We start from the raw sequence: 16,640 nt of genomic DNA, 5'->3' as shown, positions 1-16,640 counted from the left end.
TAATAGTCCATATATCCCCGCTTTTTTCGTGTTGATATGAAGGCTGGCAGCATCACTGCTAAAGATAATGTTTGGGGGTGCATGATTTGACCAGTTCCGATCAAAGCTTTTGATGATGTATTGTAGCAGCACGTTGCTCTCATGAAGGTAGGTACTGAGCTGCAGGGTTTTCATTTTTCTTGACAATTTTTTGAATGGAAGATCTAGGACGCGTGGCTTGCCCATTCATAGGTTGATCCGGTTCGTGATTTCGCCGAGAACAGGTAGCAGCGTCAGTGATTTGACATTTAAGGAACAATCGCACGGTGCCCACCGATTTTGTGACCCTGATGGCTCAGTGGCAGCCTGGCAGGTCGGCACACGACACTAGTGTAAAGGATAGCCATAAGTGAAGCTGTTTTGCTGATGGAATCGGGCTCGCTCGTCCTGTTCTGCAACACTACTACAGTCCTTATAGTGAACGAATAGTGTTTTCCTCTTACACATTTCAACGTAAGCATCAGCATAAGCCAAAATTTTAGCGAAACTCATAGGACAGTGATCCACAAGATTAGGATCAGCTCAATCCAAAGCCAATAGATGTTCCTTATAAAAAATAGAGGTAAAGAGGTTCCTTATAGGCTTGTGTATATGTGGAAAAAACAATAACAAAAAAAAGGTTAAGATGTTACTTTTTTGAAACTGGGTAGACTTTCATTACTCAGGTGCTAATGAATCATGAGCGACAATTACAGCGACGCATTCAGGGACTAAGCTTGATAATTGCTCATCCCCTTCAGCTCACAAAGACCCCAGCACTGCTAACTTATGCTGTGTGTGTAATGTACGTTGTATGCAACGTTTCAAAAAAAAAAGTTTGCACGTTGTATTCAGCAGGTTGTAGTTTAACATAAGCCCACAAAGGTTGATGCACGAGGAACTCGAGTCATGTGACTTGGAGCCATTCTCGGAGGGCAGCAAACATGATAAACTCTTAATATGAAAGACAACAGACTAACAGAGGCAGAGCGGCAACTGTATACAAAATTCATGTAAAGGGGCTGCCCAATGGCTAAGGTCTCCAGCCAGGAATCAGTACATTCCAGACTCCAGAGTATTAATCCAAGAAATTACATTCCACATTCTGCAATCCATATAGGCTTCTTTCAGAAAGATTGACATCGAGCTTGAGAGAACTAGATACAGATGATCTTTACAGGTGATCTTTATAAGGGACAGAGATGTCCATGTATTGTTTGCTATACACAGCTGCTTTCATCTTGAGCGGAAAATAAGCATTTCCCTGACCCTTTTGAAGTTTGAGCACGATCCATTTCAGTTAATTACATGCCAAGTTGACAGCTTGATTTCAGATCCTACCTAACAAACAGTGATACCAACAATTGGGAGAACAGAATAAATTCACTGACAAGGACGGCAGGGGAGTGGATGCCTAGAAAGGGCACGATATCAACCTGCAGGAAATTCTCCACTGCAGATCCGACAGTCGCACCAGCTGCAAGTCCCCCGACAGTGATCAATGCAGCCTTACCTGGATACAGGACCACAGAAAGTGTTGATTGCATGCTAAATGTACACATGAAGATTGGTAGAAGAGCAGCATTAACCTAAATGTTGAACCAGATTTCCTCTCATAAGCAAACAATGTCATAATAAGCACAAAAGCAGGTAGGGGGTTTCTGGACTTATATGACAGCGAAACCCACATGCTCACCCCACTGTCAGCACTCTATCTACACATGCAATTCATAATCAACTCCAGAGTACAGTAACATTAAATGGCTGTGAGATCAAATATTGAAAGGACTATAGTGCCAAGGTGCTAAAGGATTATTGCAGACATGTGTAGTTCTGTATACCAGAAATCTGACATACTTTCTATTACCGTAACTGAATATCTGTATATGTTTCTGACGGGCTAATACTATGTGCACCATTAAGATTAGCTAACTTTTATTTTCATCAGGAGCCCTTATCTCTTTGAACCAAATCTCACTGTCACCCAAAACTAGGGACACACACAAGGATAATGCCGCCTGTTTGACTTGGTTACCTGTGTATATCTTGGGAAAACCATGCACCTTATCCAAAAGGCTGACATCGCATGGGGCAGACTAGCATTGAATTATGATAGGAATAGCACCCTTTTGTCAATTATATAACCTGATGCGAGCAATCTCCTCTTAATCGCCGCTATAGCCAACAAGGATTAAGTGGTGGATCTAAGTGGCACCTTTCTTAGTAGTACTGTGGTAGAATCTCTGTGTTTTGTTACTATATCAGAACAAAATGTCTCCAATAAATTAAATGCTTGATAGGCAGTATTAGTTTGTATGAAAACTACCACGACAAAACTGCTTCAAAAAGCAAGGGGTAATATAGGTTCCATATATGATGAACAATGCACAACTTTACGCTACAGGCTACACAAGTATTGCATCAGAGTATTGGCAAAAAGGTGAATGATGTGACTGACTGTCACAGTTGATATGAATTAGGAACCCTTGCAGCTTCAACTTTAGAGAAACATTCTTATGCTTCTACAATAGGAATTGTGCAGGTTTAAAAACAGTGGCGTATAGGTTCCAAAACAGATGCCCAAATGTACCAACATAAAGCACTGGATAACATAGCTATAGATAAAAGTGGTGGATCAATTTACCTAAGTTCATATTTTTCTTTGCCAGGAAGTACAGTGATGCACCAAATCCTGTTGCTAGGATAAAACCTGGCACATCAGGGCTAGTGTACGCAGATGGCAAAGACGTTGAGCTTCCACTAGCATAGGTGAAAACCATTAGTGCACCATAAACACATGACTGGATGCCCAAGCTGCTCGAAGATGGAGTCTCGAATGTAATAGGTGCATTCTTCATTGTTGCCTGCATCCACTTTGGGACTGTCCCAGCTCCTGCACTCTTTACAGGTTTAACATCAGCATAGGGGATGTTGTTATTAGCAACCTTTCCAGCCCTCCGCTGTGATAAGCTCTGCATAAGCAACATGTCATAGGCTGCTTCGACCTGAAATGAAGAAGGAAATGGAAGTCAAATATGGTACCAGAGAAGCGTATGAGATTGGATGACTGTTCATTTGAGAAACAGCCGTAACTACTTGTAAAACTGTCTCGAAATAGACAGTTCAGAAATCAGGGAAGGATCTGAGGAACAGCCACAAGCAAGTGTAGTTATCAAGAGTACGACTTGAAGAAGAAAACAAGAAGGAAATAGAGCTAGTTTATTGGAACAAGAAAGGCTATAAATAAATGTCATAAAATAACAGTAAGATTGCATAAAAAAAAATGAGCACTAGGAACATGCGAAAACAAAGTTCCCAAATTTTTTATACTACCTCAGAATATGGCAATTCATATATGACCGTGAGACCATCTCCACCATGGATATGCAAAGATCAATACCTCTTTAAGGGTTAAGCTAACCCACTGCATAGCCCTTTTAGATATCACGCATGATGCATCGCACATCCAAAACGCACGAACCAATGAACAGCCAGTCCATCACCAACCTAATGAGCTATATAAATTCATCATCCTTTACCTCCACTGTAGTACGAATTGCTTTCATAAACAAATTTTGTTTCTGCACTTGGAAAGTACTACGTAGAATATATGGCAACAATCCCCATCTTTTCACACATTCCCGAATGATCCAGGCGGCTTCTTAATAAGTTAATACTAAATTAGCAACTTCAATCGGAGGTACCAAGGACGCAATAAAGAATCGCCTTATTAGTTTTATTCCCCTAGCGGCTGAGCACAACAAAAGGCGGGCGCGAATGGAAGAACAAACGAGTGGGGGGAGGGAGAGTCTCGGGGACCTGGGCGACGGCGTCCTGGTCGTCCTTGCAGGAGGCGAGGACGGAGTTCTTGGCGCGCAGGATTTCGTCGAAGGACGCGCCCTCGGCGATGCCGAGCAGCTTCAGCGCGCCCTCCACCGTCATCTCGAACGGCGCCGGCGAAGAGTCGTCCGCGCGGGAGGCCGACAGGCGCGGCGTCCTCCACCGCGAGCGCGGGAACGCGCAGCACCGCCCCGAGGCCAAGGCCGCGTGCCCGCGGAGCAGGGGAGTGCCGCCGCCGCCGCCGCTGAGGGAGAGGGCCGTCGCCGTGGCCATTATTTCTCGGCTGCGCTCGCTCGGAGAGCCGCTAGTCTGGCGTGCGTGTGCCCTGTTGCTCTGCGCGTCGGCTTCTGCCGTCGCGGATGATTTTTTTTTTTCAAGGCCCTCGGGATAATTTTGGGCCTTTTTTGGCAGGAAGTTTGGATAAGCTTTCCAAGTTCCAAGACGGGACATCATTTTATTCTACTCTAATAATTGCCCTTGGATGCCACTTGGAAATATTCTTCTCCTTAAAAAACTTGAATTGCTCCTTTTTTTTAATTAACGCGGGATAATGTACTAACAAGTAACAACAGTCCAGGAACGACGTAACGTTGATAATTTGCTAGAAATGTGCCACATAAACTACAACAATGGTGATAATAAAATATGTGATTCTGAAACAAATTTTCATAAAGCAAGAAAAAAGGGTATGGGCTTATTTTGTGATATTGAGAAGTTTATAATATGAGATGAGATACTCCATCCATCCAGGAAAACAAGACTTATTTTGAGTGAAGAAAAGACAAATTTTTACCAACAATTACTCAAATTATGTGTAACTATAAATCACCTATTATAAGTTATGTGTCCTAAACTTTTTTTTAGACACATAACTTATATTAGTTGATTTATTAAAAATATATTGTACGACAAATTAATGATAAAAATCCATTTTATATGACTTTTTGTTTGTCAAAGTACCTCTTGCACTTCTGGACGAAGGGAATAGGAAATACAAGGCATAGTTCCTCGGATACAGGGACTAAAGTTGGGATTATTTATATATTTATCATCATTATGATGTGAGTGGTATAAAAAGTACTATGTCAGTGACTCATATGTTAGTTACACAGTGTAAGATGTCATCCGTAATAATGGTAAATATGTAAATACCCCCTAAAGTTGGAGGTGTCACGTCGGGTGTTTGATATTAATTAGAAGAAATAAATATGAGCTAATCATAAAGCTAATTACAAAAAGCCTAGACTAATTCGAAGGACTAATCTATTAAGCCTAATTAATTCATCATTAGCACATGTTTAGTGTAGCACCACATTATTAAATCATGGACTAATTATACTTAATAGATTCGTCTCGTAAATTAGTCTCAATCTGTGTAATTAGTTTTATAATTAGTCTATATTTAATACTCCAAATTAGTGTCCAAACATCTGATGTCAAGATTTAAATATTACAATCATTCATCAATAATTTATTAAAAAATAATTATTGTAATATAAATTGGATATGGTTAGATTCCTAATTGATGTGTTTATAATAATAAACAATATAAATAAATGAATGATTAAAATATAATTTTGAGAGGTTGTGCCATGTCAAATTGTGTTTTATAAACAAGACTAATCAAGAGAGTATAACTAATATATGTTTCCCTTTCAGCCGAGAATTTATATATGCTCTATCCATTATTTATTGCAAGACTTGTTTTGACTATATGTGGGCATATCAGGTTAAGGTCGTCATTTAACCCCACAAAACCCCATAGCTCCTGAGATAGAAGCCGTATCTACGTCGGCCTAAATTTTTCCGTTCGTTGGATCTCCCAATCCTACGGCCAAGGGCCCTGCCCGCAAGATCTTTCTGGAGTCGGCTTCTGATTACACTGTATGAATTCACCTTGCTCTTCGCCGCTTCCTTCTGTGTTCAGTGTATACAGTAGGCTTCTGTGCAGTAACAACGGTCCAGCATATATATACCTAGGATTCCAGCTTCTACCGTCCCTTCCCTGCTCTTCTCGTTGTTTCCGTCCTCATCCGATTCCTTAGAGCCGCCACCTGCCTCTGCTCGCCGTCACCGACCTCGCTGGTTCTGTACCCAGCTCAAGCTGCCGTCTGCCACCCTTCGAGCGTCGTCCAAGTTGTTGGCCGGGGGGGGGTGGCTCCCGCTTCTCCCCCCTCCTCTATCTTCCTCGCTCTCCCTTTTGCCCTCGCTCTCCCACACGGGCATGCGCGATGGCGGCTGCTGCGAGCGGTCCACGGCGGCGCCTACCCTCCTCCTCCCTCCCTCTCCCTTTCTCCCCTTCCCTCCTGAGGCGGCAGCGGGCGCGAGGCGGCGGCGCCCCCTATTGGCGGCGCGCAGGAGCCCGACGGCCCCCTTCGTCTCCCCCATCGTCCGCGCGGTCTCCTCATTGCCTCCTCCGGTCGAGGAAGCATGCTCTCCTATGGTTGGCGAAACCCTAGCATGGCATAATCGTCCAATTTAATCTAATCACAAGTGTACTTGTCAACCATTTCACACTAAATACGCAAGAGATCAAGTTAAGCCCGGTAGTCTATCGAGTACACCCAACGAGAGAACTCAAAAATCCATGTTTTCATCAGGATCATAAATAAGTGAATAAACCTTACAACATTCTTAACCATTTTATACATCACACTTACAAAAATCAGAGTTTGACAGAACTGATAGTGACCGTGACGCCTAAGAGGAGGGGTGAATTTGGTAACTTCAAACTCTAAATCTAAACTATGGCCTCTTTTTCTAACCTTAGCAAAACCTATACAAAAGATAAATTATATAAATGTGCAACTACAGTTTTGCTAGTGTGTTGCTATTTCTACCGCGAAAGGAGTTACGCAAACAATGTAAATGCGGAAGCTAAAGAGTAAGGTAGAGATATGCAAACCTCCGTCGACGATTCCTGTATTTTTACCGAGGTATCAAGAAGCGCGTAAGCTTCCTCCTAGTCCTCGTTGGAGCCTCTCATAAGGAATCCTTCACAAGGGCCAAGCTCCATGTTGGGCAACTCCGTGGATAGCCCTAGGCCTTCCCCACGCGCAAGTGGGTTTCCGGTGTGCCTTCTGGCAAGCCTTTCCCGGACCGCTCCCCGCCGTCTTCACTATCAAGCTTCCGGCCGAATCGCCGTGGGCCTTGTTCCCTCTGGTACATGGTGACAGCCACACCACAAACGAGGTTGGTGTGATCTCACAAGATTATAAGCCCCTCCGATGTACAACAATGGTGCGCGTAAGCACCGAGTGGTAAGAGGTATGCAAACCTCATTAAACACTAGGCCTAAACCTAGAGTAAGCGCATAAGCGGTGGTCTAATCAATCTAAACACTTCGCAAAGCACCTACGCTAATCATCTAATGAATCACTAAGTACTATGCAAGTAGAGATCACTAAAATAGTGTATTAACACCCTTGTTATGTTTTCTCAGCTCTCCACTCCTCAAATGGCCGGTTAGGGGGTCTATTTATAAGTCCCACTGAGAAAGTAGCCGTTAGGGACAAAACCTAGCTTTCTGCTACTGACCGAACGTTGATCACGTCCTGACCGGACGCGTCTGGTCGTCCCAACTGTTGGAGCGCACGCGTTGATCGGACTTGGCTCAGAGTCTGGTCATCATCGTCGCGCTAGCGCCGCTCTAGAATCTCTCTGGACTTGATCAGATGCTACGCTTCATGCGTCCGGTCGTCCAATCTGCTGCGTCCGGTCATGCTAAAAACATTGCCGTGATGATGAATAGTGTCACCAGTGCATCCGGTCACTTTTAGTCCTCAAAGTCTGGTCACTACTACTGACGCCTGCTGTTGCTGAGCATGTTGATCAGACGCATCCGGTCGCTATAAGGACCGCGTCCGGTCACCTCTGTGAAGCTCGTTTCTTCATGATCTTGCGCCCGGCTTGGTTCCTATCTTCGTGCTTGGACTTTGCTTGATATCTTAGATCCTCTCTTTTGCTTCTAGGGTCTTGCTTAAGGTGTTGATCATCAGATCATCATGTCGCCTTCGTCCAAGTCATATCTTGCACCCTATTGAGCTAAAAAACAATTACTTATAAATTCATTAGTCCAATTTGGTTGTGTTGGTCATCAAACACCAAAATCCAAAGTAAATAGGCCTAGGGTCCATTTTCCTTACAATCTCCCCCTTTTTGGCGATTGATGACAACACGACCAAAGCAAGCAAATAATAAGAATTTTGGAATTTAAAAACTAACTACTTGCTAGGATGCAATGCAAAGGGCAAGGTTATATGATGCTAAAAGATACCACATGTAAACATCTTTGGAAACTTATCTTGCCCTTGCAATTGTCCCCATGTGGCATTATGGATTTAAGCCTCACCCTAATTCCATAATTCACTATCCTCCCTTTCTTGGACCATTACCACTTGTATACTATTATGACCGGGCTTGCTTTTGGTCCTACAAATTAGATCGGGCTTGCTTTTGGTCCTACAAATTCCCCCCTTTGGAATCAAACACCGAAAAGGAAGACATTAGTAGCACAAGGGAGGGTCAAACTTTATGATCCTTTGTATGTGAAGTGAAATAGGTCACAGAATTTGACTCTCACATTACATAGACTAAGCTCCCCCTAAATATATACATACATATGATGAAGAATGTAGTTTATGCATAATTGGCAATTTAATGCTCAAGGGAGTTTAATCTATATAATGCATGGAGAAAGCATATAAATACCAAAGTGAAATCAACATGATGATATCGATTTAGAAATACCACATGTGGTAGGTGATGGATATTTGAAGTATGATGCTTAACTCCGAAAACTCAATTTTCCTTGCAATGAGACTACTACACACATGATAAGCTTGAAAAGGTGTTAGTCTTAAGGCATCCAACTTGTAGAGTAACCTCCCCCTAAATTTGTGCACACAAGTATGGAATACTTGTAGGAGACATGCACATTGATTTTAGAATAAAAAATACCACTTGAAAGATGACATCACATGAATGTGAGAATCATTTTCGAAGGTGATATTCAGAAAAAAATATCTATAATTTGGACTTTGGCACATATTAGATGAACAATTGTAAAACAAGCTATGTGTCGTGCTCCTAAACAATTTAAACCATGTAGGTTTACTCTAAGGGTTAAGAGTGAGGCCGAGCAAGCCTACCATAAGATATACCTAGTATATGCATGATAAAGGATTTAAACATGCAAATGCAAACCTAGGCATGAAAAGAAACTAGATGCTAATTGAAATTGCAAGAAATAAAATCTAGTTACCTAACATGGAAAGGGGAATTTGGGTCCATAGTATTCACTAACCTACTTGGCAATTGACATGATCCAATGTGATGCATCCCATAAAATGCACCCATACTTTGCAAGTCTCCAAATTCCCCGAAAGTCCATCGGACTTCTTACTTCTCTTTTGGGATCCAAACCTTCTTGGTGTTCTTCATGTTGGAAATGATTTCCTTTGGCACCTAAATGTGTTTGGCCCCATTGTTGCCTTGCTTGTTCACCTTAATGGCCACCACCTTGTTATTTTTCTTCTTCTTCAAGAGATAAGGTGTGGAGGCCTTTTTGTCCACCTTGTTGGTGTAGGTGTTGGAGAGCTTACTTGTTTGCCTTTTGTTTTTCTCTGTCTTCTTTTCTCCTCCCCCATTCTTCACCTTGCACTCATAGGATTTGTGGCCTTCCTTGTGGCATACGTAGCAAACCACGGTTTGTCCTTCATCAAGCTTCTTCACTCCCTTGACGGTGTTATCTTGATGAAGTTAGGCTTGCTCCATCTTGCCTTTCACTTGTGTCAAGTCCTGGGTGAGGCGAGCCACTTCTTGCTTGAGTTGCTCATTCTCCATTGTGACCTCTTGTGTGCATGTTTCTACAACAACTTTCTTAACACAAACTTGGTTGCACATGGATGAGTCTAAACATAAATTATTACAAGAAGTAGAGGCATCCTTTTTAGGCATGTCAAAAATTAAACCTTTCTTTTTAGGTGCCTTGGTGGGTGTTGTACCGACGGCTTCAAGATTAGCAACTTTATTAGTTAACTCATCACAATGTTTGCACATGGTTTCCATTTTAGTGAGCAAACTTTTATAATCATCTTATGAGCTAGCTAACTTTTCCTTTAATTTTACATTTTTCTTTACAAGTTGCTCATCATTGATTGTGCAATTATTTGTGTTTACACTAGTCTCAAGTTGCTCAATTTTAGTAGATAGCTCCATATTAAGATTGGCAAAAGTTTTATATTGTTCAAGCAAAGTAGCATAAGCTTGTTATGAGATATCTACTTTTTCTTTTATTTTTTCAAGCTTCTTTTGTTGACTAGTGCAAACTTTAGCAAAGTTAAGATTTTCTTGCACAATTTCATCATAAGTAGGTAGCTCATCATCACTATCACTATCATTGTCACTATCACTAGGGATAGGCTTTTTTGTTACCTCGTGCCATAAGGCACACATGTGAAGTGCTTGATGATGAGTGCTTGTGCCTACGCCTCTTGTGGTGGTCTTCTTCTTCACTTGAAGAATCATCCCATGACCTTATTGATGTGAGAGCTTTGTTCTTGTATGCATTCTTCTTTGTCTTGGGTGTGGGCTTGTTTAGACAAACTTCCACAAAGTGCCCCAACTCGCCGTATCCATAGCATCCTTTCTTTCTTTGCTCATTTCTTTCATTGGTGAAGATGAAATCTTGAATTTGGATGGGCACACCCTTGACATTGAGCCTTTGGACCATCTTCTCCACCTTGTTGATAAGTTTGATTGATTCTGCATCAAGGTCGGAGGTTGTAACACCTCTGGTGTTACGAGCTTGTTTAGCACTGAGATTATGGCCTGAGAACTAGATCTATAAGTATAGTGAGTTAGTTTAATCAAATGTGATAATGAAAAACCTAATCCCTAGTTATATGGATAAGTTAATAGTTTGACTTAAAAAGTGATTTTTTATAAAGCAATAATGATATAGAATGTGTGTTTGGGGTTTTAAATGAAATTTGAAGTGCAAGTTTAGTAGATAAAAATGCAACCGTTGATTTGGTGAATAGATGTTGTTCCATGGTATTTCTGATGACTCAAAAATCGAATTGGAAATTAAAATTTGCCCTTTTCGTTAAATCGGAAAAAATTCAAAGTTGTGTTGAAAGTACACTTTTTGGTGATTTATAAAATGAAAAACAGTTAAATAACGCCCTGTTGTTTTGGTTCTATTGTTTGGTATAAAGCGTGTGCTATGTCGTGAAATGGTTGTTGGTGAAGTTTGATAAAGTTTTGACCATTTAAAAATTCAACCAAAAGTGCTTAGGAACATTAGTTCTAACTGAACCCTTGAATTCTTTTAAGTATGAAACAATAGTAGACAATGCCATTTTGGCATTTGATTTCCAACAAAAATGGCTAAGCACTACATCTATGTTTTCGCATGACCGGTTGCAGTTAGGTGTATATTATGACGTGGTGCAGCTCGTAGTTGCGTTGAGGGTTACGATGCTCACTCTAAAATTAGCCAAACTTTGCTAGAATGCATTGGAAGCATGCGATCATGAACCAGCGTTTCAGTGATGAGCTCACCTTGGCACTCGTTTATCTTTTTCTCTAGTTACTCTTTGAGCATAATGAGTGTGTTGTTAGGAATCAGGTAGCAAGAACTATCGATGAATTCAAGTGGTCGCACTTTAGGCAAGGTAATTAGCTGTTTTCGCTTAGCTTTAAAATCCATGCTCATCATTTTTGTGCTGGCTCAGCCATGGGCACGATCACCACACACCCATGTGCGCCGTTGTCGTTGCATGAGGCCACGGGTCGGCGCGTGTAGGCCGTGCCGTGGGCTATCATGCTGCTGCCGCGGCCGCTGCCACTGCCTTATGGTGCTGTGCAGTGCCCATGCCTGTGCCGTGCGTGCTAGGTCATGCTGCTGCGCTGCTGTGCCGCTGCACGCGTGCTGCCGCACGTGAGGCCGCCGTTAGGGTGACATGGCATTTTTCTCACTGCATGAACTACCTACTCATTGAGTAGCCGCCTATCTCCATTGTCCCATAGCATAGCCGCCTTATCACTCTCATGCCAGAGCAAGTCAAATCACGCCCTGTGTCATGCACTGCTACCCGCTATGCCCTGCCGCACCCTCATGCTATTGTCTGTGTGCGCCGTTCAAATTCATGATGCATGGGCCTTCTCAGGTCAATTCTTCGCATCAGTAGCTAGGTCATAGAGCTAGCCAACCACCTGACCCGCATTTAGCCACAATTGTGCTTTAGCGATGTCCAATTTTTGAGTTCCGTCGCCGCTGGTCAGCTCGCCGTAGGAGTAGAGCGTGATTGGGGGTAAGGCTCTAACCGTTGGTAATGGTTTGATTGATGGCACCAGTAGTCGTGATTTGATCCGCTCTATTGGGTGCTCACCCTCCTTCGGCTAGGATTCTCATCGGCAACGTGGTGATACGGCCATGTCCACCTTGGAGCGCCGCTGCCCTGGCCGCTTGCATGTGGCCGAGCCGACTCAACTGTCCTTCGCTCCAACCGTCTCCATAGCGCAGACCGCGGTGAGCCCCTACTGCTTCTCCGTCGTCTCTACCTCTCTGTTAGTATCCTAGGATGCCAACATGCTCGCACCACTGTGGTAGGTGGCTCAGTAGCGCAAATAGAGCGCTAGGACCATTGTTTATCTCCCAACCGCCATCTAGGAGTTCGTCTTGGCCCCATAGAGCTCGTCGGCTTGCTCGAGTAGCCGGTGCCCTGCTCTACTGACTAGCGTAGGTGTGCTGTGCCAGCCGAAGCCTTGCTGCCACGCACTGGGCGTTGAGGGCCGACTTAGTGAGAAGGTAAGGTTCTTGTGGGTGCTCAATGAAAAATGGGTCTCTAGTGTAATAGTGCATGGAGTCATCGTGTAAAAACTACGTAGTACGGGGACACTTCTGCAAAATCGCCGGTGCTCACACGGGCTCCGCACCATGGGCCACTCGCTAGTCCGGCTTGCTATTGTGCGTGGCCGCTCCACGTGGGCCACGTTGGGGCTGCTGGGCCGCTTAGCGGTCGTCAGCCCTTTTCGTTCTAGAAAACAATTTTCTAATTTAGTTTCAAGGCAAAAGTGTAAATTCAAGATAAATTTGTGTAGATAACAAAAAATTATGAAACCAATTTTGTTAGTCTCCTAAAATCATGATCTATTTGATAGTGTATTTTGTTCACATAGGTTTTGTAGGTCTTTAGGGTTGCTCTAATTATTTTAACATGCTTAATGTTGTTAAGACATAAACTTGTAGGAATTTCCATGATAAATCGGTGATAGTGTTAGCTCTAAAAATTTTATAGTAGGTTAAGACCGACTGTTGCATTGGGTTCTAGGTAGGTCACAGACTTATTATCCTGAACACATACTTGTGTATGGGTGTGGGAAGACTCATTTCTCTCTTGTCATAGGTTCTGGCTCTTTCTAGACCGACTGATTGGAGGCAGGGATGGTAGAGGTCTAAGCACCGCACTGAGTTCAGGACTTAGGAGTGGGGGCTTGGAGTCCAAGTTTGGATGGGGACTGGACCCCATGATAGGAGGGTAGTGGGTTGGTCCTGCTTGTGTCTGGGGTATAAGCGGGGCGTGTGTTTCTGGGTACCTAGCTAGGTATGGCTTGTCTACAGTCTAACAACATAGTAAGAACTAGAAGATGAAAGATGGTAAAATGATTCTGATTGCTTACCACATGCTTGAAAGTAGCATAGGTGTTTACATAGAATGGTTAGTTAATGAACCAATGTTGACTGCTAATAAAATCAAATATAAGGACACACTTTTAGTAATGCTCCTGTAGATGAAATAAACCCACAAGCCAGATAGTCTTGCATATCCTTGGAGTCTTTTCTTTCCTCCTATCGGATAAGTCTTGCTGAGTACAATTGAGTACTCAGGGTTTTATTTCCCCCTGTTGTAGGTGACAGACAGATGCTAGAGCTAACTCTTGTGTGTGGATCCCTCCTAGTGGGCTTAGAGAGGATTCCTTTACGCTGCGATCATAGTCTTTATTCATAACTCTCACTAAATGTTTTTATAAATGGAAGTTTCACAATCTATTATCATAGTCTATATATTAATGCTTCATCATGTCATGAATAGATATTTATTTCCGCTGTAACTCTGATCACATGTTTATATTCCGCTATTAAATTAAATTATTCATAACTCTGATAACATGATCATATTCTACTATTATAAATAATAAATATTATACTTTGATGTTACATGGAAAGTGATGTAAGAAATGGTTAATAATGATGTAAGCTTTATTCTCTCATTTATGATCTTGATGAAAAATGTGGATTTTTGGGTTCTCCCTTGGGGTGTACTCGATGGAACTGCGTAATTTGGTGTCCTCCGAGTACTTAGTGTCTAATGGAAGACAAGTACTCCTGGGTGGTATTAGATTATGCGGTTCTACCATAGAGGTGGAGGAGAAAGATTGATCATCATCACTTAAATCTTCATCATCATCATGATCATCATGATCTTCTTCATCTTCACTTGAGGAGCTTGAGTTTGAGCTTGTCTCGACTTGCTTGCCCTTCATCTTCTTTTTCTCACCAAATGTGAGAACTTTGCCTTTGCTTGATGAAGAGGCTTCTTCTTGACCCATCTTGCGTGACATTTTAAATACCACTATCTTGCCAATGACTATGCCCAGAGTCATGGTGCTCAAGTCCTCCATATTGTGAAGGATGGTGATGATGCTTGCATATTTGTTTTGTGGTAGCACGAAGATGATCTTCCTCATGATGTCCGCATCATCTAGCTTTTTTAATCCTATTGAATGGAGCTCATTGATAATTTGATCAAATGAGAATACATATCATGAACAAGCTCATTATCATTCATTGTAATGGATTCATAATTTTGTTTAGCTAGATAATGTTTTTGCTCATAGACATTAGTTGTGCAGTCATGGTGCTCTTGGAGTTTTAACCAAATTTCATGTGTCGTATTTAAAGTAAACAATTGGTTAAACACATCCATGCTAAAAGATTCAAACAAGCAATTTTTAGCTCTAGCATTGAAATGAATTTATTTTTCTTCACTCTTCGTGGGTTTATCGGGATTCTTAATGGGTTTCATCCCATCACAAGTGACTCTCCAAACACCCAAATCTACCATCTCAAGGTGACAAGCCATTCTAGCTTTATAGTAGGGGAAGTTAGTGCTGCCAAAGTGTGGAGGCCTAGAGATAGCCATCCCAACCACTCTAAATAGTGTCAGCTCAATGGCGGTGAAGTCAAAAGTCCAAATTGAGCTAACTTGGCTCTGATACCAATTGATAGTGACCGTGACGCCTAAGAAGGGGGCGGGGTGAATTAGGCAACTTAAAACTCTAACTCTAAACTATGGCCTCTTTTTCTAACCTTAGCAAAACATAAACTATCTAAATGTGCAACTATAGTTTTGCTAGTGTGTTGCTATATCTACCACAAAAGGAGTTATACAAATAATATAAAAGCATAAGCTAAAGAGTAAGGTAGAGATATGCAAACTCCTATCGATGACTCCTGTATTTTTACCAAGGTATCAAGAAGCGCGTAAGCTTCCCCCTAGTCCTCATTGGAGCCCCTCGCAAGGAATCTCTCGTAAGGGCCAAGCTCCCGATCGGGTAACTCCATGCGCAAGTGGGTCTCCAATGTGCCTTCTGGCAAGCCTTTCCTGAACCGCTCCCTGCCGTCTTCACTATCAAGCTTCCGGCCAAACTGTTGTGGGCCTTGTTCCCTCTAGTACACGATGGTGGCGACACCACAAACACGGTTGGTGTGATCTCGCAAGATTACAAGCCCCTCCAATGTACAACAATGGTGCGCGCAAGCATCGAGTGGTAAGAGGTATGCAAACCTCACTAAACACTAGGCCTAAACCTAGAGCAAGCGCATAAGTGGTGGTCTAATCAACCTAAGCACTTCACAAAGCACCTACTCTAATCCCCTAATGAATCACTAAGCGCTATGCAAGTGGAGATCACTAAAATGGTGTATCAACACCCTTGGTATATTTCCTTAGCTCTCCACTCCTCAAATGGCCTATTTGAGGGTCTATTTATAAGACCCACTGAGAAAGTAGCCATTGGGGATGAAACCTAGCTTTCTGCTACTGACCGAATGTTGATCATGTCTTGACGAGACGTGTCTGGTCGTCTCGACCGTTGGAGCATGCGCATTGATCGAACTTGGCTTAGGGTCTGGTCATCATCGACTGGACGTGTCCGGTCGTGCTAGCGCCGCTCTAGACTCGATTGGACACTGCACTTCGTGCGTCCGGTCATCTAGTCTACTGTGTCCGGTCACACTGAAAACACTGCCATGATGATGAACAGTGTTACCGGTGTGTCCGATCACTTTTAGTCCTCAACGTCTAGTCACTGCTGCTAACGCCTGTTGTTGCCGAGCACCTTGATCGGATGCGTTCAGTTGCTATAAGGACCGCATCCAGTCACCTCTATGAAGCTCGTTTCTTCATGATCTTGTGTCTAGCTTTGTTCCTATCTTCGTGCTTGGACTTTGCTTGATATCTTGAATCCTCTCTTGTGCTTCTAGTGTCTTGCTTAAGGTGTTGATCATCGGATCATCATATCGCTTTTGTCCAAGTCACGTCTTGCACCCTATTGAACTAAAAAACAATTACTTGTAAATTCATTAGTCTAATTTGGCTGTGTTGGTCATCAAACACCAAAATCCAAAGTAAATTACTCTAGGGTCCATTTTCCTTACAAGGACAATTTCATAAAAGTAGCGAAAGAAAGATCTTTTTATAAAAGCAATGGAA

General features: G+C 42.6%; 1 protein-coding gene across 2 annotated transcripts; it reads right to left on the bottom strand.

Annotated features, from left to right (window-relative positions):
• Positions 1-1,006: 1,006 nt before the first annotated feature.
• On the bottom strand, positions 1,007-4,245 carry LOC136535718 (protein CHAPERONE-LIKE PROTEIN OF POR1, chloroplastic-like). Of its 2 annotated transcripts, XM_066528090.1 has the most exons (4): positions 3,838-4,245; positions 2,663-3,023; positions 1,455-1,531; positions 1,007-1,359 (listed from the first exon to the last, which is right to left on the bottom strand). In XM_066528090.1, the coding sequence occupies exons 1-4, from the start codon at positions 4,129-4,131 to the stop codon at positions 1,315-1,317; spliced, it is 777 nt and encodes a 258-aa protein (XP_066384187.1). In that variant the 5' UTR covers positions 4,132-4,245; the 3' UTR covers positions 1,007-1,314. The 2 variants fall into 2 exon arrangements, with proteins under 2 accessions (XP_066384187.1, XP_066384186.1); XM_066528089.1 differs by having other exon boundaries at positions 1,007-1,531; positions 3,838-4,240.
• Between the last annotated feature and the right edge of the window lie 12,395 nt (positions 4,246-16,640).

This window comes from Miscanthus floridulus, chromosome 2 (genome assembly GCF_019320115.1).
Source record: "Miscanthus floridulus cultivar M001 chromosome 2, ASM1932011v1, whole genome shotgun sequence".
In the NCBI taxonomy this organism is placed as follows: Eukaryota; Viridiplantae; Streptophyta; class Magnoliopsida; order Poales; family Poaceae; genus Miscanthus; species Miscanthus floridulus.
This window is presented reverse-complemented; position numbering and strand designations above follow the sequence as displayed.